At 41.1% G+C, this 15,680-nt stretch overlaps 1 protein-coding gene across 1 annotated transcript; it reads right to left on the reverse strand.

Annotated features, from left to right (window-relative positions):
• Window positions 1-26: 26 nt before the first annotated feature.
• Window positions 27-15,355, reverse strand: TAF5 (TATA-box binding protein associated factor 5). Its single transcript, XM_080911366.1, has 11 exons — window positions 14,610-15,355; window positions 11,984-12,221; window positions 8,446-8,761; window positions 7,697-7,860; window positions 7,470-7,605; window positions 6,041-6,161; window positions 4,552-4,681; window positions 2,693-2,857; window positions 1,433-1,610; window positions 1,097-1,274; window positions 27-938 (listed from the first exon to the last, which is right to left on the reverse strand). Exons 1-11 carry the CDS (start codon window positions 15,169-15,171, stop codon window positions 721-723), a joined length of 2,406 nt encoding a protein of 801 aa, XP_080767492.1. The 5' UTR covers window positions 15,172-15,355; the 3' UTR covers window positions 27-720.
• Between the last annotated feature and the right edge of the window lie 325 nt (window positions 15,356-15,680).

A 15,680-nucleotide genomic window follows, 5' to 3' on the forward strand; every position in this document is an offset into this window, starting at 1 on the left:
CAAGGCTCAGTACTGGAGGTAAGCAACTGAAATGTCTGTCTGACTTCAAGTGTACTAGGTCATGTGTAGCCACGTTAGCTGAAGTAGAGTATGGAATCTAACTCTCTAACCCTGTTTTGTAAGTGTTTGACTGCACTCCACACTTAAAAGGTAGGTAGGAATTGAGATGTTGGTGGATGGTTGTACATCTAGATCTTAGGAACTGTAGTCCCCTACCCAGTTACATACAGTCCACTAATCATGGGTGAAGGAAAGCATGTTAGTGGGTCATTTAACACACTGCTTGAGTGCCGTACAATAACTTCACTTACAGCAGACACACACATGCTCATAGAGCTCTTCAGCTACTCAAGATGGTACTATATTTCTTAACTTGAATCTTGAAGCAGAATGAATTGTTTAAATCAAATTGATTTTTTTTCTAAACATAATAAATTAAAATAGCATTTGAAAAAAAAATGCATAGTTTCCACACAATCCAAAGCACCATAAAATGTCCCCTCCACGAACATAATACCTCTTATTCAACTAACGGAAATTAGTTAAATGTGGTTGCTATAGAAACGTGGAACTGTCCTGTTCAGATTTTCCAAGCAGCATACTTCCAGATCCATGTAGACAAAAACATTCTTTGTAGCTTAAATACTAATCACTGAGGTATTTGCTTTTAGTCTCCCTTTTCCAAACAGTAGCTTCCAAAAGGTCTCTAATACCACTGGTTTACTGTGGACTGTAAGCTCCTGCAGCTAGAACCAAGTTTCTTCTTGTAAAGTGTAGGTGAACAACTGGTGTTGACTTGGTCATGTATGTGCCCAATAGTAACTCCTGGGAATTCTCAGGTAGATTTATATGCCCAGTGGCTGTAGTAAAGTCATCAGTCTCTAAGTCTTCAAATGCTTTAATGGCATCCCATAACCGGACTGTATTATCCATTGAACCTAAAAGGATGCAAAAGGAAGCCATTAGTGTACAGCTGTCACATCAAAAGTCTGACTTTTTCCCTATTTTCTATAGATACTTTGTGTTTATGAAGTTTTTTGAAGTTTTTGTTTTTTAACAAAGACAACCTTTACCCCAAAGCCATTAAATACTTTACCTGATGCCAAAATTTCACCATCTCTACTAAACCTAAGTGAACACACTGTATCAGTGTGGCCCTTTAACTCTCCAACCATCAAGCCATGTCCAATATCCCAAAGAAGTACTCTGCCATCTGTTGCTCCTGTAGCCAGGAATCTCCCATTGGGAGAAAATGTCAAGGAATGAATTGGTCCCTAGAAAAGAACAAAGTAGGGTTAAGTACATCTGATAAAACCAAAGTAGAATTTGTAGTTTAATAGTATGACTGTTAATCCTTAAAATGTTTATGCTATGGGTTAAATAATTCAACTTAGAAAGCATCTTAGTGTGCTGGAATGGTGGTGGAAAGTACCTTGTGTCCAGTGAAGATCCTTACACAGTTACCGTTAAGGACATCCCAGAGCCGCACAGTTCTGTCTGCAGAGCCTGTAGCAACATAGTTCGAATTTGGATGAAATCTGGTGCAATTCACATCAGCAAGATGGCCAGCAAATATCCTTAAAGGCTGATAGTGATCTGTAGCCCAAAGCCTGAAAATAAAAATATTAAATAATAAAATTTAATCCAAAATATAGGTATATCCAAGTAAGAGTCAATTCTAAATGGTTCTTCCCTGACATCTAACTAAAAGAAAGATAATAACTGGGACTAACGTTTTCTTTTTTGAGATAATGTCTTGTGTAGCCCAGCTGGCTTTGAACTCACTGTCCTGTCTTCATATCCCAGAGTGCTGGTAGGTTTGGGTTTGTTTTTTGTGTTTATTTTGTTTGAGACATGGTCTCACTTAGTAGCTGTCCTGGAATTCACTATGTAGATCTGTCTAGCCTTAAACTCAGAGATTCCCCCTACCTTACCCATCCAAATGCTAGAACTAAAGACACAGGCCAGCATGCTCAGTTCCTGAATGCTGGGATTACAGGCATGTAAATGAGGTTTGTTTTTGTTTTGTTTTGAAACAGGGTTTTTCTGTGTAGCCCTAGATATCCTGGAACTCACTATAAACCAAGCTGGACTTGAAATTCACAGAGATCTACCTGACTCTGCCTCCTAAGTACTGGGAATAAAGGTGTACACTGACAACTGCCTAGCTTAAATAATTTAGTTTTATTTTATACGCATTGGTGTTTTGCCTACACGCATGTCTGTGTAAGGGTGTCAGATCCCAAGGAACTAGAGTTACAGTCAATTTTGAGCTGCCATGTGTGTGCCAAGAATTAAACCTGGGTCCTCTGGAAGAACAGTTAGGACTCAACTGCTGAGCCACTTCCCCAGCCAGCATGTAAACTCTTTAATTCTTTTTTATCCACCTCCCCACTCCTAATGAACAGAAAACCATTTTCCTATAGTTTTGGAACCACAAAGTTTCTAGCTAAAATTACATTTAAAATAACAGAAGACAAAGGTATTCCTAGTGGAAGCAGGGCTCTTGGAGTAGACATGGGAGGGAAATAATACTCCCCCTCTCACATTTTCAAACTACAGCTGTGAATTATCTTCTTAAAAAGTTAATCCTGAATAGCATAAAAATAAAGCTTGCTGGACTTTGTATTCTCGACAAGGAATGGTTATTTATTTTCAGTGAGTAAACCCCATTAGATCATAGTGTTCTTACCGAGCTACTCGGTCATGGCCTCCTGACACAAAATAATATCCATATGGAGAAAACTGTGTGTCCCATACTGGATAGTTGTGCCCTTTATATCCAACCAAGCAAGTGAAAGTCTGAAGGCTCCAGAGTCTAACAGTTCCATCCTCTGAAGAGGAGAGCAGGTAGTTCCTGAGGAGAAGAGATGTTTGATTCTCAGTACAATCTAGTTACCTGTCCAAGTTTCTCCCAACATCGCATTTTAACAAATGATATGTGCCTATATTATATTAGTGTGTGTGCATGCACATGCTCACAGGAGTGGGCACATAATGCTGAGGACCCAACCTAGGGCCTTGCACATGGCAGGCAGACATTTTACCACTGAACTACACATCCTCAGCTCCCTCACCTATGTATGTGGAATGCAGTATAGGTGGACATATTCAGGCATCTTTGGATCAATCTTCCAGATGTACTGAGAGCTTGTCAGCTTTCTCCAGAGACCCCCAGCTCCAAATCCAGAATACTAGATTACAGGAGGGCTGCCAAGCCAGCAATTACATGGGTGCTGGAGACCCAAAATCTGATTTTCATACTTGTATAACAAGCACTTTACCCACTGAGCCATCTCATCCCCACCTCTTTATTCTTAGAATTCACAGTAGATAACAAGAGCTAAAAGTATTAAACTAATGTTAAATGAAATCTTTTTGTATAAAGCTAATTATGAAACAAAAAACCAAACCAACCCCCCCACCCCAAAAAAAAAAAAACTAAAGACTATGGGAAGGGGTCTCGGTACTTTAGAAAAAAAAATAATAATGTGATGACCCGTAATCTCAGAATAGTGTAATCTCAGGATTTGGGCGATTGAGGCAGAAGGCTTGCTGTAAGTTCAAGGCTAGTCTGGACTACTGTTATGAGACCCTAGGTTCAAAACACTAAGAAACTAATATTGAGGCTAATAAGCAGTATGGTCACCTACATAGTCTAGAAATGAGGTGCATCAATGTGGATATGTTGTTTGCTATCTGCATGGGCTATATCTAAGACAGCAAAGGAATCGAATATAGTTCAACAGCAGAGTGCATGCTAGTATGAGCGGAGGGAGGCCCCATAGTCAACCAGGACTCCACCCCCACAGAATACTAATGTTCTACCTTTTACAGGGATAAATACAAAAGCCAACAGTTTTCAATGAAATCAGACATTCTCTTCAAGTAAAATGTACCATCTGGCTAAATCCTATTAAGTACTGGTCTTGTTTTATTTTTTAATTCTCGGGATCTCACAAGCACAATGAAAACTGGTGATCAAAAGCTACTAAGTAGAATACACAAAATAATAAGAGTGAAAACACCCTTTCCCAGCCATTTTCGCAGGAAGTTAGAGATGAAAATCAAGAAATACCTAAAACACACATGGTGCTATTTTAAAACCACAATTCTCCTGCCTTAGCTGTGATGGCAGGCACCAAGACACCCAGCTTTCTTCTGTCTTTCCATTACAGAGACCTAAATGCTTCAGCTGATAGCTTTTAATGCCATTAGTATGAGGAATTTCTCTTAAATTTTATGAAGTACCGTAAGAATAATCCACTAATTCGATCAATTCAACCTCTATCAGAGGGTTATTCAAAGATAAAGCTAAATTTTGAAACCAGTGAAGCCATAAATGTATATCTTGATTTTGTAAATTCATTATATAGTTAGTTGCTATTTTATATTCTAGTACCCCAAAATAAATTAGCAAGTGGTAAGATTCTAATTCTAAAATATATTGAACTATAGGCAACCCATGTTTGACATTTGCATTTTATCTCCAGCAGTTAACTTTTAAATCTCAGCACTATTCATCAGCATTTAATTGTATTTGGATTTTACCTATCCGGACTGAAGCTTGCTCCATAGACAGGCCCACTGTGACCATACAAAATCTTCAACTCACTTGCAGTTTTCTCATCCATGATTCTCTCTAAGACATCATCTGATTCTTTGTCTATAAGACTAAGATCTAAAAAGGTCCAGAAATATTATTTTAGATACATTATTTAAGCCAATCTGTCATAATTCAAAACCAACATTTCAACATTTCTTCCTCTGTACCAACAACACTATGCTAAAGCTAACATAAGTGATACATCCCCTAATAGAGAAGAAAATGAGTCTTCCAAACAGTTAACAGTTAATAATCTGCGAGACCACACAGTTACTCAGTATGAAAACCAAGACTGATTCTTTAGTCTATCCACCATGCTACAGTTCATAAAAATGAAGCTATACAAATCCTAAAACAATGTAAACATTTTGCTTAGGAAAAATAGCTATCAAAAAGCATTTAAAATCCTGACCTTATTGGTGGTTTTGGTTTTTTGTTTTGCCTTGTTTTTATTAATTTTGTATGTACCAGTGTTTTACCTGCATGCATATAGAGGTACCACATGTATGTGTCAGATCCCCTGGACTAGAATGATGGCTGGTGGTAGGAATCTTACCCAGGTCCTTCCCAACAATGGTCAGTGCTCTCAACCCTGGAGTCCTCTATATAGCCCCTTGTTTTGATTTTTGAAACAGAGTCCTCACTGTGTAGCTTGGGCTACTTTGAACTTGCAGTGATCCTCTTGCTTCAGCCCTTGTCAGAGAACAACCTGTAGGGTCAGTTCTCTTCAACTATGTGAGTTGTGGATAGTGAACTCAAGTTTGCAGGTCTGGTGACAAGCCCTTGCCTTTACTGGCTGAGTTACTAAGGTTTAGTAAGGCCCTGTCAGCCAGAATTAATGTTTTCTTAAAATTTATAGGCAAATAACTTTAAAGAGTTGTCTGACCTAATCCCTTCATTCTGTACATGAGGAAACTGGGGGCCAGTGGAATAATCATTGCCAGCCCTAAGGCTCTTTCATTTCTTGGAAATGTTATCTTGGTTTGGTGTCTGTTTTGGTTTGAGACAGTTCTTCTAAGGTTTGTAGGCTGGCCTTGAATTCACTCTAGGCAAGTCCTTGAACTCTCTTTTTAAAAACTGTTTAGTGTCTGTGTCTATGTAGATGTACACATGCCTAGTGCATGTAGGGAGGTCAGAAGACAACTTTTGGGAGGTGGTTCTCTCCCATACGTGGGTCCGAAGGAATTGAACTGAGGTCATCAGGCTTGGCAACAATGAGCCATCTCAACCTGTCCTTGAATTCTCAATCCTCCTGTCTCATCCTCCTAAGATGTTTGTTATCACAGGCCTAAAGCACCAGGTACAGCCCAGACTGTAACCCTGGAATTCAAGTGAGATCACTTCTGCAAAGATCACAATTTCCTGTCTAAATTCTATGAAATAAAATTGGTGTAGACTAATTTCAAGTTTATACCAATAGGTCTTCTAAGTTACCTGATGCTTGTTTGACACTACGAAGCTTTTTAGGGGTCACAGACCACACTCTGACAGTTGAATCAGCAAAACCTCCAGCAATCAGACTAGAATCATCAGTGACATCCACTGCAGTGAGGCCCTGACAGTATTTAAAAAAAAAAAAAAAAAAGTATTACAGGTATTAGATAACATTGTGGTGGGAAAATAAATTCCAGTCATACATGAAAAATGTATGCTAGACAATGGTGGCACACACCTTTAATCACAGCACTTAGGAGGCAGAGGCAGGCAGATTTCTGAGTTTGAGGTAAGCCTGATCTACAGAGCAAGTTCCAGGACATCCAGAGCTACAAAAGAGAAACCCTGTCTCAAAAAGAAAAAAAAAATCATAATGGGTATTTTTCCCATATGAAAGATCATTTGACAACTCTGAACACATGAGCAAAGTTAAATGCATACATATATATATAACTATGCATATATGTACAGACATATAATAATAAGAGATCATAATATGGGGAACACAGGGATTGTTGAGTAGAGGCAGGAGTAATGTTCATGCAATGCTCATGTATGAAGTCTTAAGTCTTCAAAAAAAAAAAAAAAAAAGCAAGTAGAACCAAGGTAAGATTATCTGATCTGAATTACATTATCAAATAAAATGAACTGTCTGAAGGCATCTTATTACCTGCTTTTTCACCCTTCGTACTTGGAGTACATAATAAAAAGTAAGTGTTAATCATTTTTGTAATTACTAAATACATCTTAGTATCCTATTATAAGACGTCAATAGTCATTAAGAATTAAAAACACTGGAGCTGGAGAGATGGCTCAGTGGTTAAGAGCACTGACTGCTCTTCCAGAGGTCCTGAGTTCAATTCCCAGCAACCACATGGTGGCTCACAACCATCTGTAATGAGATCCGATGCCCTCTTCTGCTATGTCTGAAACAGTGTACTCACATACATTAAAGAAAGAATTAAAAAAACCAAATTTATATTATTAGTTAAACCAAGTTCAAGAAATGAACCAAATGAACACTTAGTATTCTCAAAGTTAGAGGAACAGAACTCCAATCAACCAATCAAGGGTCAAGTATGAGCAGGATTCTTACACTTACAAGTTGATAAAAAGACTTTTAAATTCAGCATCTATTTATTCTGGCCAGTGTATGTCCTCCCTCCTTCCCTGCCTGCCCACCACCTCTATGAAGTCCTGGCTGTCCTGAACTCACTCTGTAGAGCAGGCTGCCCTCAAGCTCAGAGACCTGCCTGCCTCTGCCCAGACTGCTGGTATTAAAGGTGTGCTCCACCACACTGCTTCCCTTTGCTCTTAAGTTAAATAAAGCCGAGAGCGTAGACGGGAAAATTCGATTTGACTTTCTCTCAGTGGTAAAGCATCATTTTATCTGACTCTTCTGGAAGAAACCGAAATTTATTTTACTAACCTGGTAAGCATTAAGGAATGTATAGAAACAAATGGAGGGTAAACAGTCTGGCCCAAGGCGCACACGTTTGGTAGTTTCTTTCATATTCATTATTTTGTCCAGTTTGTCTGAATCTTTCAACTCAGGAAGAGGGATTCTATAAGAGAAAACAGACTAAGAATCACTCTTTGAATATTAACTAACTTCAACCTGCTGTGACACACCTCTTACGTAGATTTCTTCCCCACCTGTTTTGAGGTGGGGCATTAGGATCTTGTTTTTTGCTTTTAGAGCCAATACTATCCTTTTTAGGCTTCTTCTTTTTAGGTTTTCCTTCTTCGTTTTCTCCTTCTTCATCCTCGTCATCCAAAGGCACCTCAATTTCTGGTTCTTTTAATAAACCAAAAAATACCTACAAGTCAAAAGAATCAACAGTTTTTAAATTAACTTGCGTTCAATGTGTTTGGTTAGTTCATTTCTCTTTTCAGGCTCTCTTGCAGCTACAAATAACCATATAACATAATTCTAACCCACAGATATATGCAGAGAACACCACATATTGCTTTAATTAAAAATAAAAAGCCAAACAAGCAAACCCACCTGCTGTCCTGGTTTTAAGGAGACACAGCAGACCTTTTGTTGTGCCTACTCTTCCCTGGATTCAGCTGCATCACTATAGCAGCCACTTGAGGGTGTGTGCACACACACTCACCACATTCTAAAGATAGTGAGCCACTTTGGAACTATTAATGCAAGTCCCAGAAGAAATGCAAAACCAAAAACCCTTGCTTGTTTTAGCTGCTGCAGTTAAGGCTCTGTTTCGTGAAACCATTCCCAAATCCTCACATACACCACTAATCCACAGAACAACACATTTTAAATGCAGTGTTAGATTATTCCCAAGGTAGCTAGAAGAATGTATACATAATTTCCATTACATAATGGTAACTCTACAATTTTCCATCTATATCATGTAGTTCCAGGTTTGCTCCCATACCTTTGATTTGTTTGCTTCTCGTTTAGCCTCTCCTGCCAAACTTCCCACCATGGCATCTATCTGCTGCTTACTGCGAGGCATCCCATCAAAGATGTCAATGTAGAGGTGCTCCTGAACTATGTTCCATATCTGATTGTTCTGTTTCTCCTGAAGATGCCGCTTCAAGAGTTGGTACGAGTCACGGGAAATCCGAAGAACAAATTTACTTGTCCGAAAGTCCAGCATGGTCTCATTCCCTTTCATGTGCTCCTTTTTGGTAAGACTAGATAATACTCGTAGGTCATCCTGGTAATAACATTCCTGATCTCCATGGAACCTGTTTTAGTGATTTTAAAAAGTCATTTTTCAGTATGTCATTAAGGTCATCTGTTTCTCCCTCATACATTCATAAACCATCCCAGAATCATCTGTAGTTAATATTATAAAATATAATAATGTAATTATATAAATAACCCTGACTAGGCTATAGGATCAATAGTCATGTATTTCAAAATAATTATAAGTCAGTTTCTAAAATCATGCTTAAAGTGACCAATTTATTTAATGAAATGTATCATAAACATTTCAGGAGAAAGTTCTCAAATAAAGCCGTGAATGAGACTCCTGAACAGACAGAAGACTCACTACCAGTGTGTCATCTTTGACCCATGGTGACATATGCCTTTAATCCCAACCCTCAGGAGGCAGTGCCTGAGCCTGGATCTCTGAGTTTGAGGCCAGTTGGTCTACAAAGTAAGTTCCAGGACAGCCAGGACAACACAGAGAAACTCTGCCTCGGAAATTTAAAAAAAAAAAAAAAATGGTGATACATAAAAGTGTCAGAATCCTTGCTTTACGGAATTTTGAGCTTTCTCAAATCCTCTTTACAACTTTTTATTAAAAACATTTCAAACACAGAAGTAGAAAATAGTGTGCCTTCAGTATACTTATGACAATGTCAATGATACTCGGGACATGGATTCTTATAAGCCTATACATTTTAATTACTTATGTTAAGACATTAAGTATCAATATTTTAATAATGGTAAACTAAAGAACAAATATTGGTACTAAACAATGAGCACTTTCATATTTTCACTATTACCAAGGCAATTAAATAAAGCCTCCAGTCTTGGTTATACCTTATAGTTTAAATGTACTCTTGATTTTACAAGTCTTGGCTTATTTTGCCTTCATTTGGGCATGGGGTCCTAGCAGACTATCTGTATTGGGAACAGAGAGCCCTTTATGACAGCCCATCTTCCTACACGGAACGGTGGCTATCCCAGGAGATCGAAAGAGAAGACTGATGACAATACTACAAAAGAAATTAGCCTCTAAGCAGGGCAGTGTGGCACATGTCTTTAGTCCCAGCACTCAATAGGCAGAGTGAGTTCCAAACCAGCCTGGTCTGCAGAGCAAGTTCCAGGACAGCCAGGACTATGACACAGAGAAACCCTCTCTCAAAAAAAAAAAAAAAAAAATGCTTCCAGTGTAAAAGTGTTACTATCAGGGAAGGGGCTGAGTTAGAGTTTGCTTTCTGTACGTTCAGTTAGGAGTCCGAGTGTAACAAGTGGATAATGGCTTTTAGGAGTTCTGTCCTCCCCTATCACCATCATTGTTATCGCCGTAAAGAGCTCTTATCAGTCAACCCAGCCCTGTGCGGGGCACCTGTAACAGTGCTGTCCCGGATCTCTCCCATGTCTCCACCTTTCCCTTTTCTGCATCCTGTACCTGTTAAATGTTGGCACCAGGTGCCCTTCTCTCAGCTGCTACATCGGGATGGGATTACAGTGCAAATGAAGAGGGACCGTTGGCAGACCAGCCTTGGAGGTATTGGGGTTTTTTGTTTGGTTTGGTTTTGAGTTTTGTTTTGAGGACAGGGTTTCTCTGTGTGGAAGTCACACTGTAGACCATGATGACCTCAAACTCCGAGGCCCACCTGCCTCTGCCTCCCGAGTGACAGGATTATGGTTCTGCACCACCATGCTGCACATGGTTCTTAATGGGCTCTGCAACTAGTGAAAAGCACATTTGAATTGGAGCTAAAGATTAGCACCCCTACTTGATACATGTCCTCTTCTAGGGATTCCTGTCAGCAAGGTTGGCCTTCTCCAGAGGACACACCAGAAACCTAGATTATCAATGGTGTCTCACCTCCATATCCACCTAGCACATGTGGAGTCAGTCTACTTTTTACTTCATCAGACTCTTGTTTCTCCACAGCGATGCTACTGATACACTGGGCAGGACAATCCTCTGCTAAGCAGACTATCTATATGTCCCATAACAGTTATTATTCCCTCCTCCCCAACAGCTATTATGACAAACAACTATGCCTCGACATATTTCTAAGTGTCTGTGGGAAAGAGAACTATCATCACTATTAATAATAGTCAATAACACTATTAATAACAGTTAATAATAGTCATCCAATAGTCCTGTCCCTCACCCTCTGTTTGCCTCTTTGCATAAAGGCCTTTTAAAATGCGTACTCGGGCCCTGGTTGGGGGGACCATGCCTATAATCCTAGCATTCATAAGGGAGAAGCCAACAGATCTCTGCAAGTTTGAGGCCAGCCTGGTGTACACAGTTAAGTTCCAGGCCAGGCAGGACTACACACTAAGATCCTGTCTTAGGAAAAGGACAAAGGAGACTGCAATTAGCGAAATGATCCTCTAATGACATCTATAGCAGAGATGCCTCACTGTCCCCAAATGCTCATTTTAACTTCCTTCCTCCCTCCATAACAAAACATCTATTAGCTGGGGACAGACACCTCAGGGAAGATCACATTTCCTACAGTTGTAGCTAGGGATGGTCACTGATGAAAGTTTGAAAAGGAAGTATGAGCATCTTCCAGGAATGTGTGCCTTTCTTGCTGACTAGAACAGTGTTGGGACATCTTTCCAACAGAGGACCAGCTTGGGCCACTTAGTGGACGCGTCATGGTAAGAATGATAAACTAGTGAAGGCCACATTCCTCATGATCAAGGACTGACCTATCAGCCCTAAACTTCCTACCTTTATGAGAAAATCAAAATTGTTGTTTGGGTTGTTAGTCATCTTCTAATCTAATTCTAGGGCAGTTTCCTACGGCTCTTGACGTTATTCATGATCATTGAGTTTTCAGTGACTCTCAATCAAATCTAATCGTCCAATACAAATCCCTGTTATTGCTATGACAGAGATCCTCAGCACAGTCCAAGCACCTGCCTGCTGTTCCCAGCCGAATGCTGTAGCACGGCCCTGCACCATTCCCTGCCGCAGCTGCTAGAGCTTCTTGTAGCCTGTAACTACTCCTTATAACTACCACGATCTTCCCCCACAGACCATTCCAGGTACGCTCCCCTCTGCCCTAGTTAACTCCTAGTCCTTCTTCAGATCTCATTTCAAGTCAGTTTCCTCTGGAGGGTCAATCCTCCTGCCCCTGTGTCATGTTCACATTGCCCAGGCACCTATCCTTCACAAATACCTTGATTTACAAGCTGACATTTGTGTGGTTACAGATGTGTGTTTATACATACATGTATAGATAAATATGTTAAGATTCACATACTTCTCAAAGAATGATTTTGCTTCATTTTCATGTTGATTATAAACTAGCTCCAAGTACATATGTACAAACAGAGGATAAAAGAGTTGGGATAATTCTGCTCGATGGCAGTCCAGAGAACATTCAATGAAGTGTTTCAGTCCACTGTAATACTCTTCATACATTGCAGGGTCTCCTTGTTGGTTGTAGGCCGACAAGACAGCACTGACGTCTGGCTGGTCTTCCACAGCTACACTTGCAACTGTTTAAAAAATGAATGACAACTTTTAAGAAAATTATCTAAAATACACCAAGCAGATGTGTTTTTTTCCTAAGGCCCCAAGGACAGCTGTTTCTCAGAATTGATCCTTTCCTCTCTACTTCTCTTCCCCAACATAACCAAGCATCTTTTTCTTTTTTAAGTTTGTGTTACATTTGCTTACTTTGTGTATATGTGTGGCTGTGTATGACAGAAGTGGGCAGACAAGCTATAAAAGTTATATGGAGATCAGAGGACAAATTCAGTAGACAGTTCTCTCCTTCCATAATGGAGGTTTCAGGGACCTATCTCAGTTTGTCAGGCTTGGTGGCAAGTACCTTTACCTGCTAGCTTACAGTCATAAAACTTTTTAATTAGATTCAGGGTGTTTTTGAGTCATCTGAGCCTAAAGCCCTTCAGTTTGACTGTTTCTTACATTTTCAAATCAATAAGAACAGTAGTCAACATTCTTCCTGGAACTTATTCTAAAACCAAAGTATGCATACAGGACTGAGAATGTGCTAAGTAGCTAAGACTTGTCTAGCACGCCCTGGGTTGAACTCCCAACACCACCAAATAAATAAACAAATGGATGTGCACAGCTAACAATTATGTTAGTCTTCTCTCAAGGCTCAGCGCAAACAGCATACACCACACTCAAGTACCTTGGATATCACTCCTGTGATGTCAATCCTGATACCCTCACAGTCAAACATCAATCACCTCAGATAAAAAAATATCAGCATTTCAAGAAAAAAGGGGTACATTTGTTAGGACTGTAGAATATATAAAAGACTACAACTCAACTTCATATACTTAAAGCAATTTCTATAACCAATCATTGCAAGATAGAAAGCCTGCGTGTGTTTGTAATATAGCAATACAAAACAATAATGCTTTTTTTTAAAAATCAAATTAGAGTTTGGATGTTGAAAGTTTTGGCAAAATTCCCCTTTATATTTTTTAAAAGTTGATTATAATACTCTTTACTGAAAAAATTATAATTAAAGTTGTAATTTTGTAGTCATTCTCATGGTCTCTTTTTCTCCTTGGTTTCTTGAGTATGATCTAAAAAAATAATCAAGTTTCTTGACAGATGAGAGATTTTAGAAAAAAATATAAATTATTTATAAAATAAAGATCCACCTTCTCAGTCACATCTTCCACATATTTTTACTTATCACTCCCTTCCCCCATAATTATATTTAGCTGAGGTTGGCTTTGATCTCACAGTAATTCTCCTGCCTCAGCAGCCCAAGTGCTGGCATTATAAATATGACACATTTCTATTTATGGATCACAGTACCATGTGTTCAAACTTCCTGTCTAGCAATGCTCTCACTGAAAATAGATTAACATGTCTAAACCACTAACCTGGATAATTTAATTCAATATTTACTGATCTCCTTTGAGAACTTCTAAGTATGAGTTTAAAATTTTAAGTTCGGTGTATATTAAAGACAACTTTCAGGTGGCTGGGTCTCTTCTGTTTTGAGGCATGGCAGCAGGTGTCTTCAACCTGAAACGTGTTTTACTATATGGATTTGTGACAACAGTTTCTGGGAGAAACATGGACATGAGTTTGTCAGTAACTGGACTCAGGAACTAAACTTTCACATTACACATTACATCTTAGACTCACAATAACTCACTTAGTAAAAATCAAAAAGAAAACTAGAAGAAAAACGCCTTTAACTGACATCACACAGGAAAAGCAACAGAGACAAAAAGGTCTGTCCCCGATACCTGTAAAGTTAAGAGTTTTCAAAAACTTAGAAGCCCTACGGCAGATTCCCAGACTCTGCCCCTGCAGAATTTAAGCCTGAAGTGATGCTCGGAAATTTGCATCCTCTAAAACACTTAACACCGGTGGTCTCAGCCCACAGTCTAAGAAACACTGACTACCACCACTCTGGTTGTGTGGTCCAAAGCAAGCTTTGCTCAAAAAGTCCGTTTTCTTGTCTCAAAGAAAGGAAGAGATGAGAACTATACGATTGTGAAAAAAAATTCACAGAAAAGTACTTGCAGTACAATCGTAGTATGGGAATGGAACAGTACTATAATCGTGTTCACGCGAAACTAATCCTAAACCCAAGTAAGAACAGAAACACCGAAACCATAAGGTTCCCCTCTTCTGTCAATCCCCGGTCCCCGGCACCTCCCTCCCACCTTCGGCTCCACAGCTCTGCTCAGCCTCTGGCTGGAACTGACAGCTCAGAAGAGGGTTTGACTGCGCAGCCGGCGCAGTAGAGAAAGGGGCGGGCATGTGGCCCTAGAGGCGGGCCCAGGAAATTCAAAACAAGCCCGCAGAGGTGCAGGCCTGCCAGCCCTCGCCTTGCCGGCTAGCTCCCCTTCAAGCCGGCAGTCCTTACCCGGGACCCCGAGACTCACCCTTTCCTGGAGCCGCAGGACCTGAAGCTGAACCAGAGAACACTGAGGTCACCGAAGCGCCGGCTCCCGGAGGGTCGGGGGCCGCAGAGCCAGGAACTGAAGCGGTGACCCGGCTGAGAAGCGCGCTAGCCGCCTCCGCGCCAGCCCCGTCCAACTCTCCCGGAGCTCCGGAGCCCGCCACCGCCTCCTCCAACAGCCGGGCCTCACGGCGCAGTGCCTCTTCGGCCTCGCGGAGGTTGCTCTGGCGTAGGAACTGCAGCACAGCCAGAAGAGTCTGTCGGTCGTGGGGAGCCCCGGCCTCCGCGGGAGCGGCGGGCACCGGGGCCGCCCCCGCCGGGGCAGCGGCAGAGACAGCCACCACAGGCTTGGGGGTCCCGCCGTCCCCGCCGGCCGCCGCCGCCACCGCCACATTCCCGCCGCCGCCGCCGTTGGGGCCGTTGTTAGGAGTGCCACCGCTACCCTCGCCTGCGCCGTCGCCAGCCTGCGGAGGTAGCAGCGTCGGCGGTCCCTCAGGCTCTAGCTTGACCGCCACCTCCGTCTGCTCCTCCGCCAGCGCCGCCATCTTGCGGCTGAGCCACCTCGCGCCGTCAAGCGTGACTGCGATTTCGCCACATGGAGGGCGGGGTAGGGCGTTTCACGACAGCTGGAGCAGGCCATTTACGGCAGTAGGAGGAGCTAGCGAGGAGAAAAGGCATGAGAAAGAGCTACTTTCAAAACCGAGTGAAAGGCAGGCAGGCAGGAAGTGGAAGTTGGTTGCCGTCTCTATTGCATTTGCCTGATAATTACCTTTTATTACAGGCGGGCTACATTCAGGCTTTGACATAGCCGATTTACACTATACGAGCTCTTTTAATTCAACAATTTTAGAAGGTCCTAATCCCTGGAGTCTTTACAGATGGCTTAACAGGAACCCAAAGAGTTCTATCTAAATATCGTGCTAAAATCACACACGAAGAAAAAGATTCATGGCCAGGTATTTACTCCAAAAGCACATACCATTTATCAGAAAGAGACCTCCTACTTACTGGTCAGGCTCTCTAATGCTGTGAACTGAGCTATGGTTACTTTCTT

This window comes from Micromys minutus, assembly GCF_963924665.1.
Source record: "Micromys minutus genome assembly, chromosome: 2".
NCBI lineage: Eukaryota > Metazoa > Chordata > Mammalia > Rodentia > Muridae > Micromys > Micromys minutus.

Excerpts from the sequence above, each read along its gene's own strand:
- TAF5 (XM_080911366.1), bottom strand. The coding sequence starts at position 15,171 with ATGGCGGCGCTGGCGGAGGAGCAGACGGAGGTGGCGGTCAAGCTAGAG. Across the intron at positions 7,861-8,445 it reads GAGAAGCAAACAAATCAAAG|GTATTTTTTGGTTTATTAAA; the intron begins GTATGGGAGCAA and ends TTTGACTTGTAG. Across the intron at positions 2,858-4,551 it reads GCAAGCTTCAGTCCGGATAG|GAACTACCTGCTCTCCTCTT; the intron begins GTAAAATCCAAA and ends TCTTCTCCTCAG.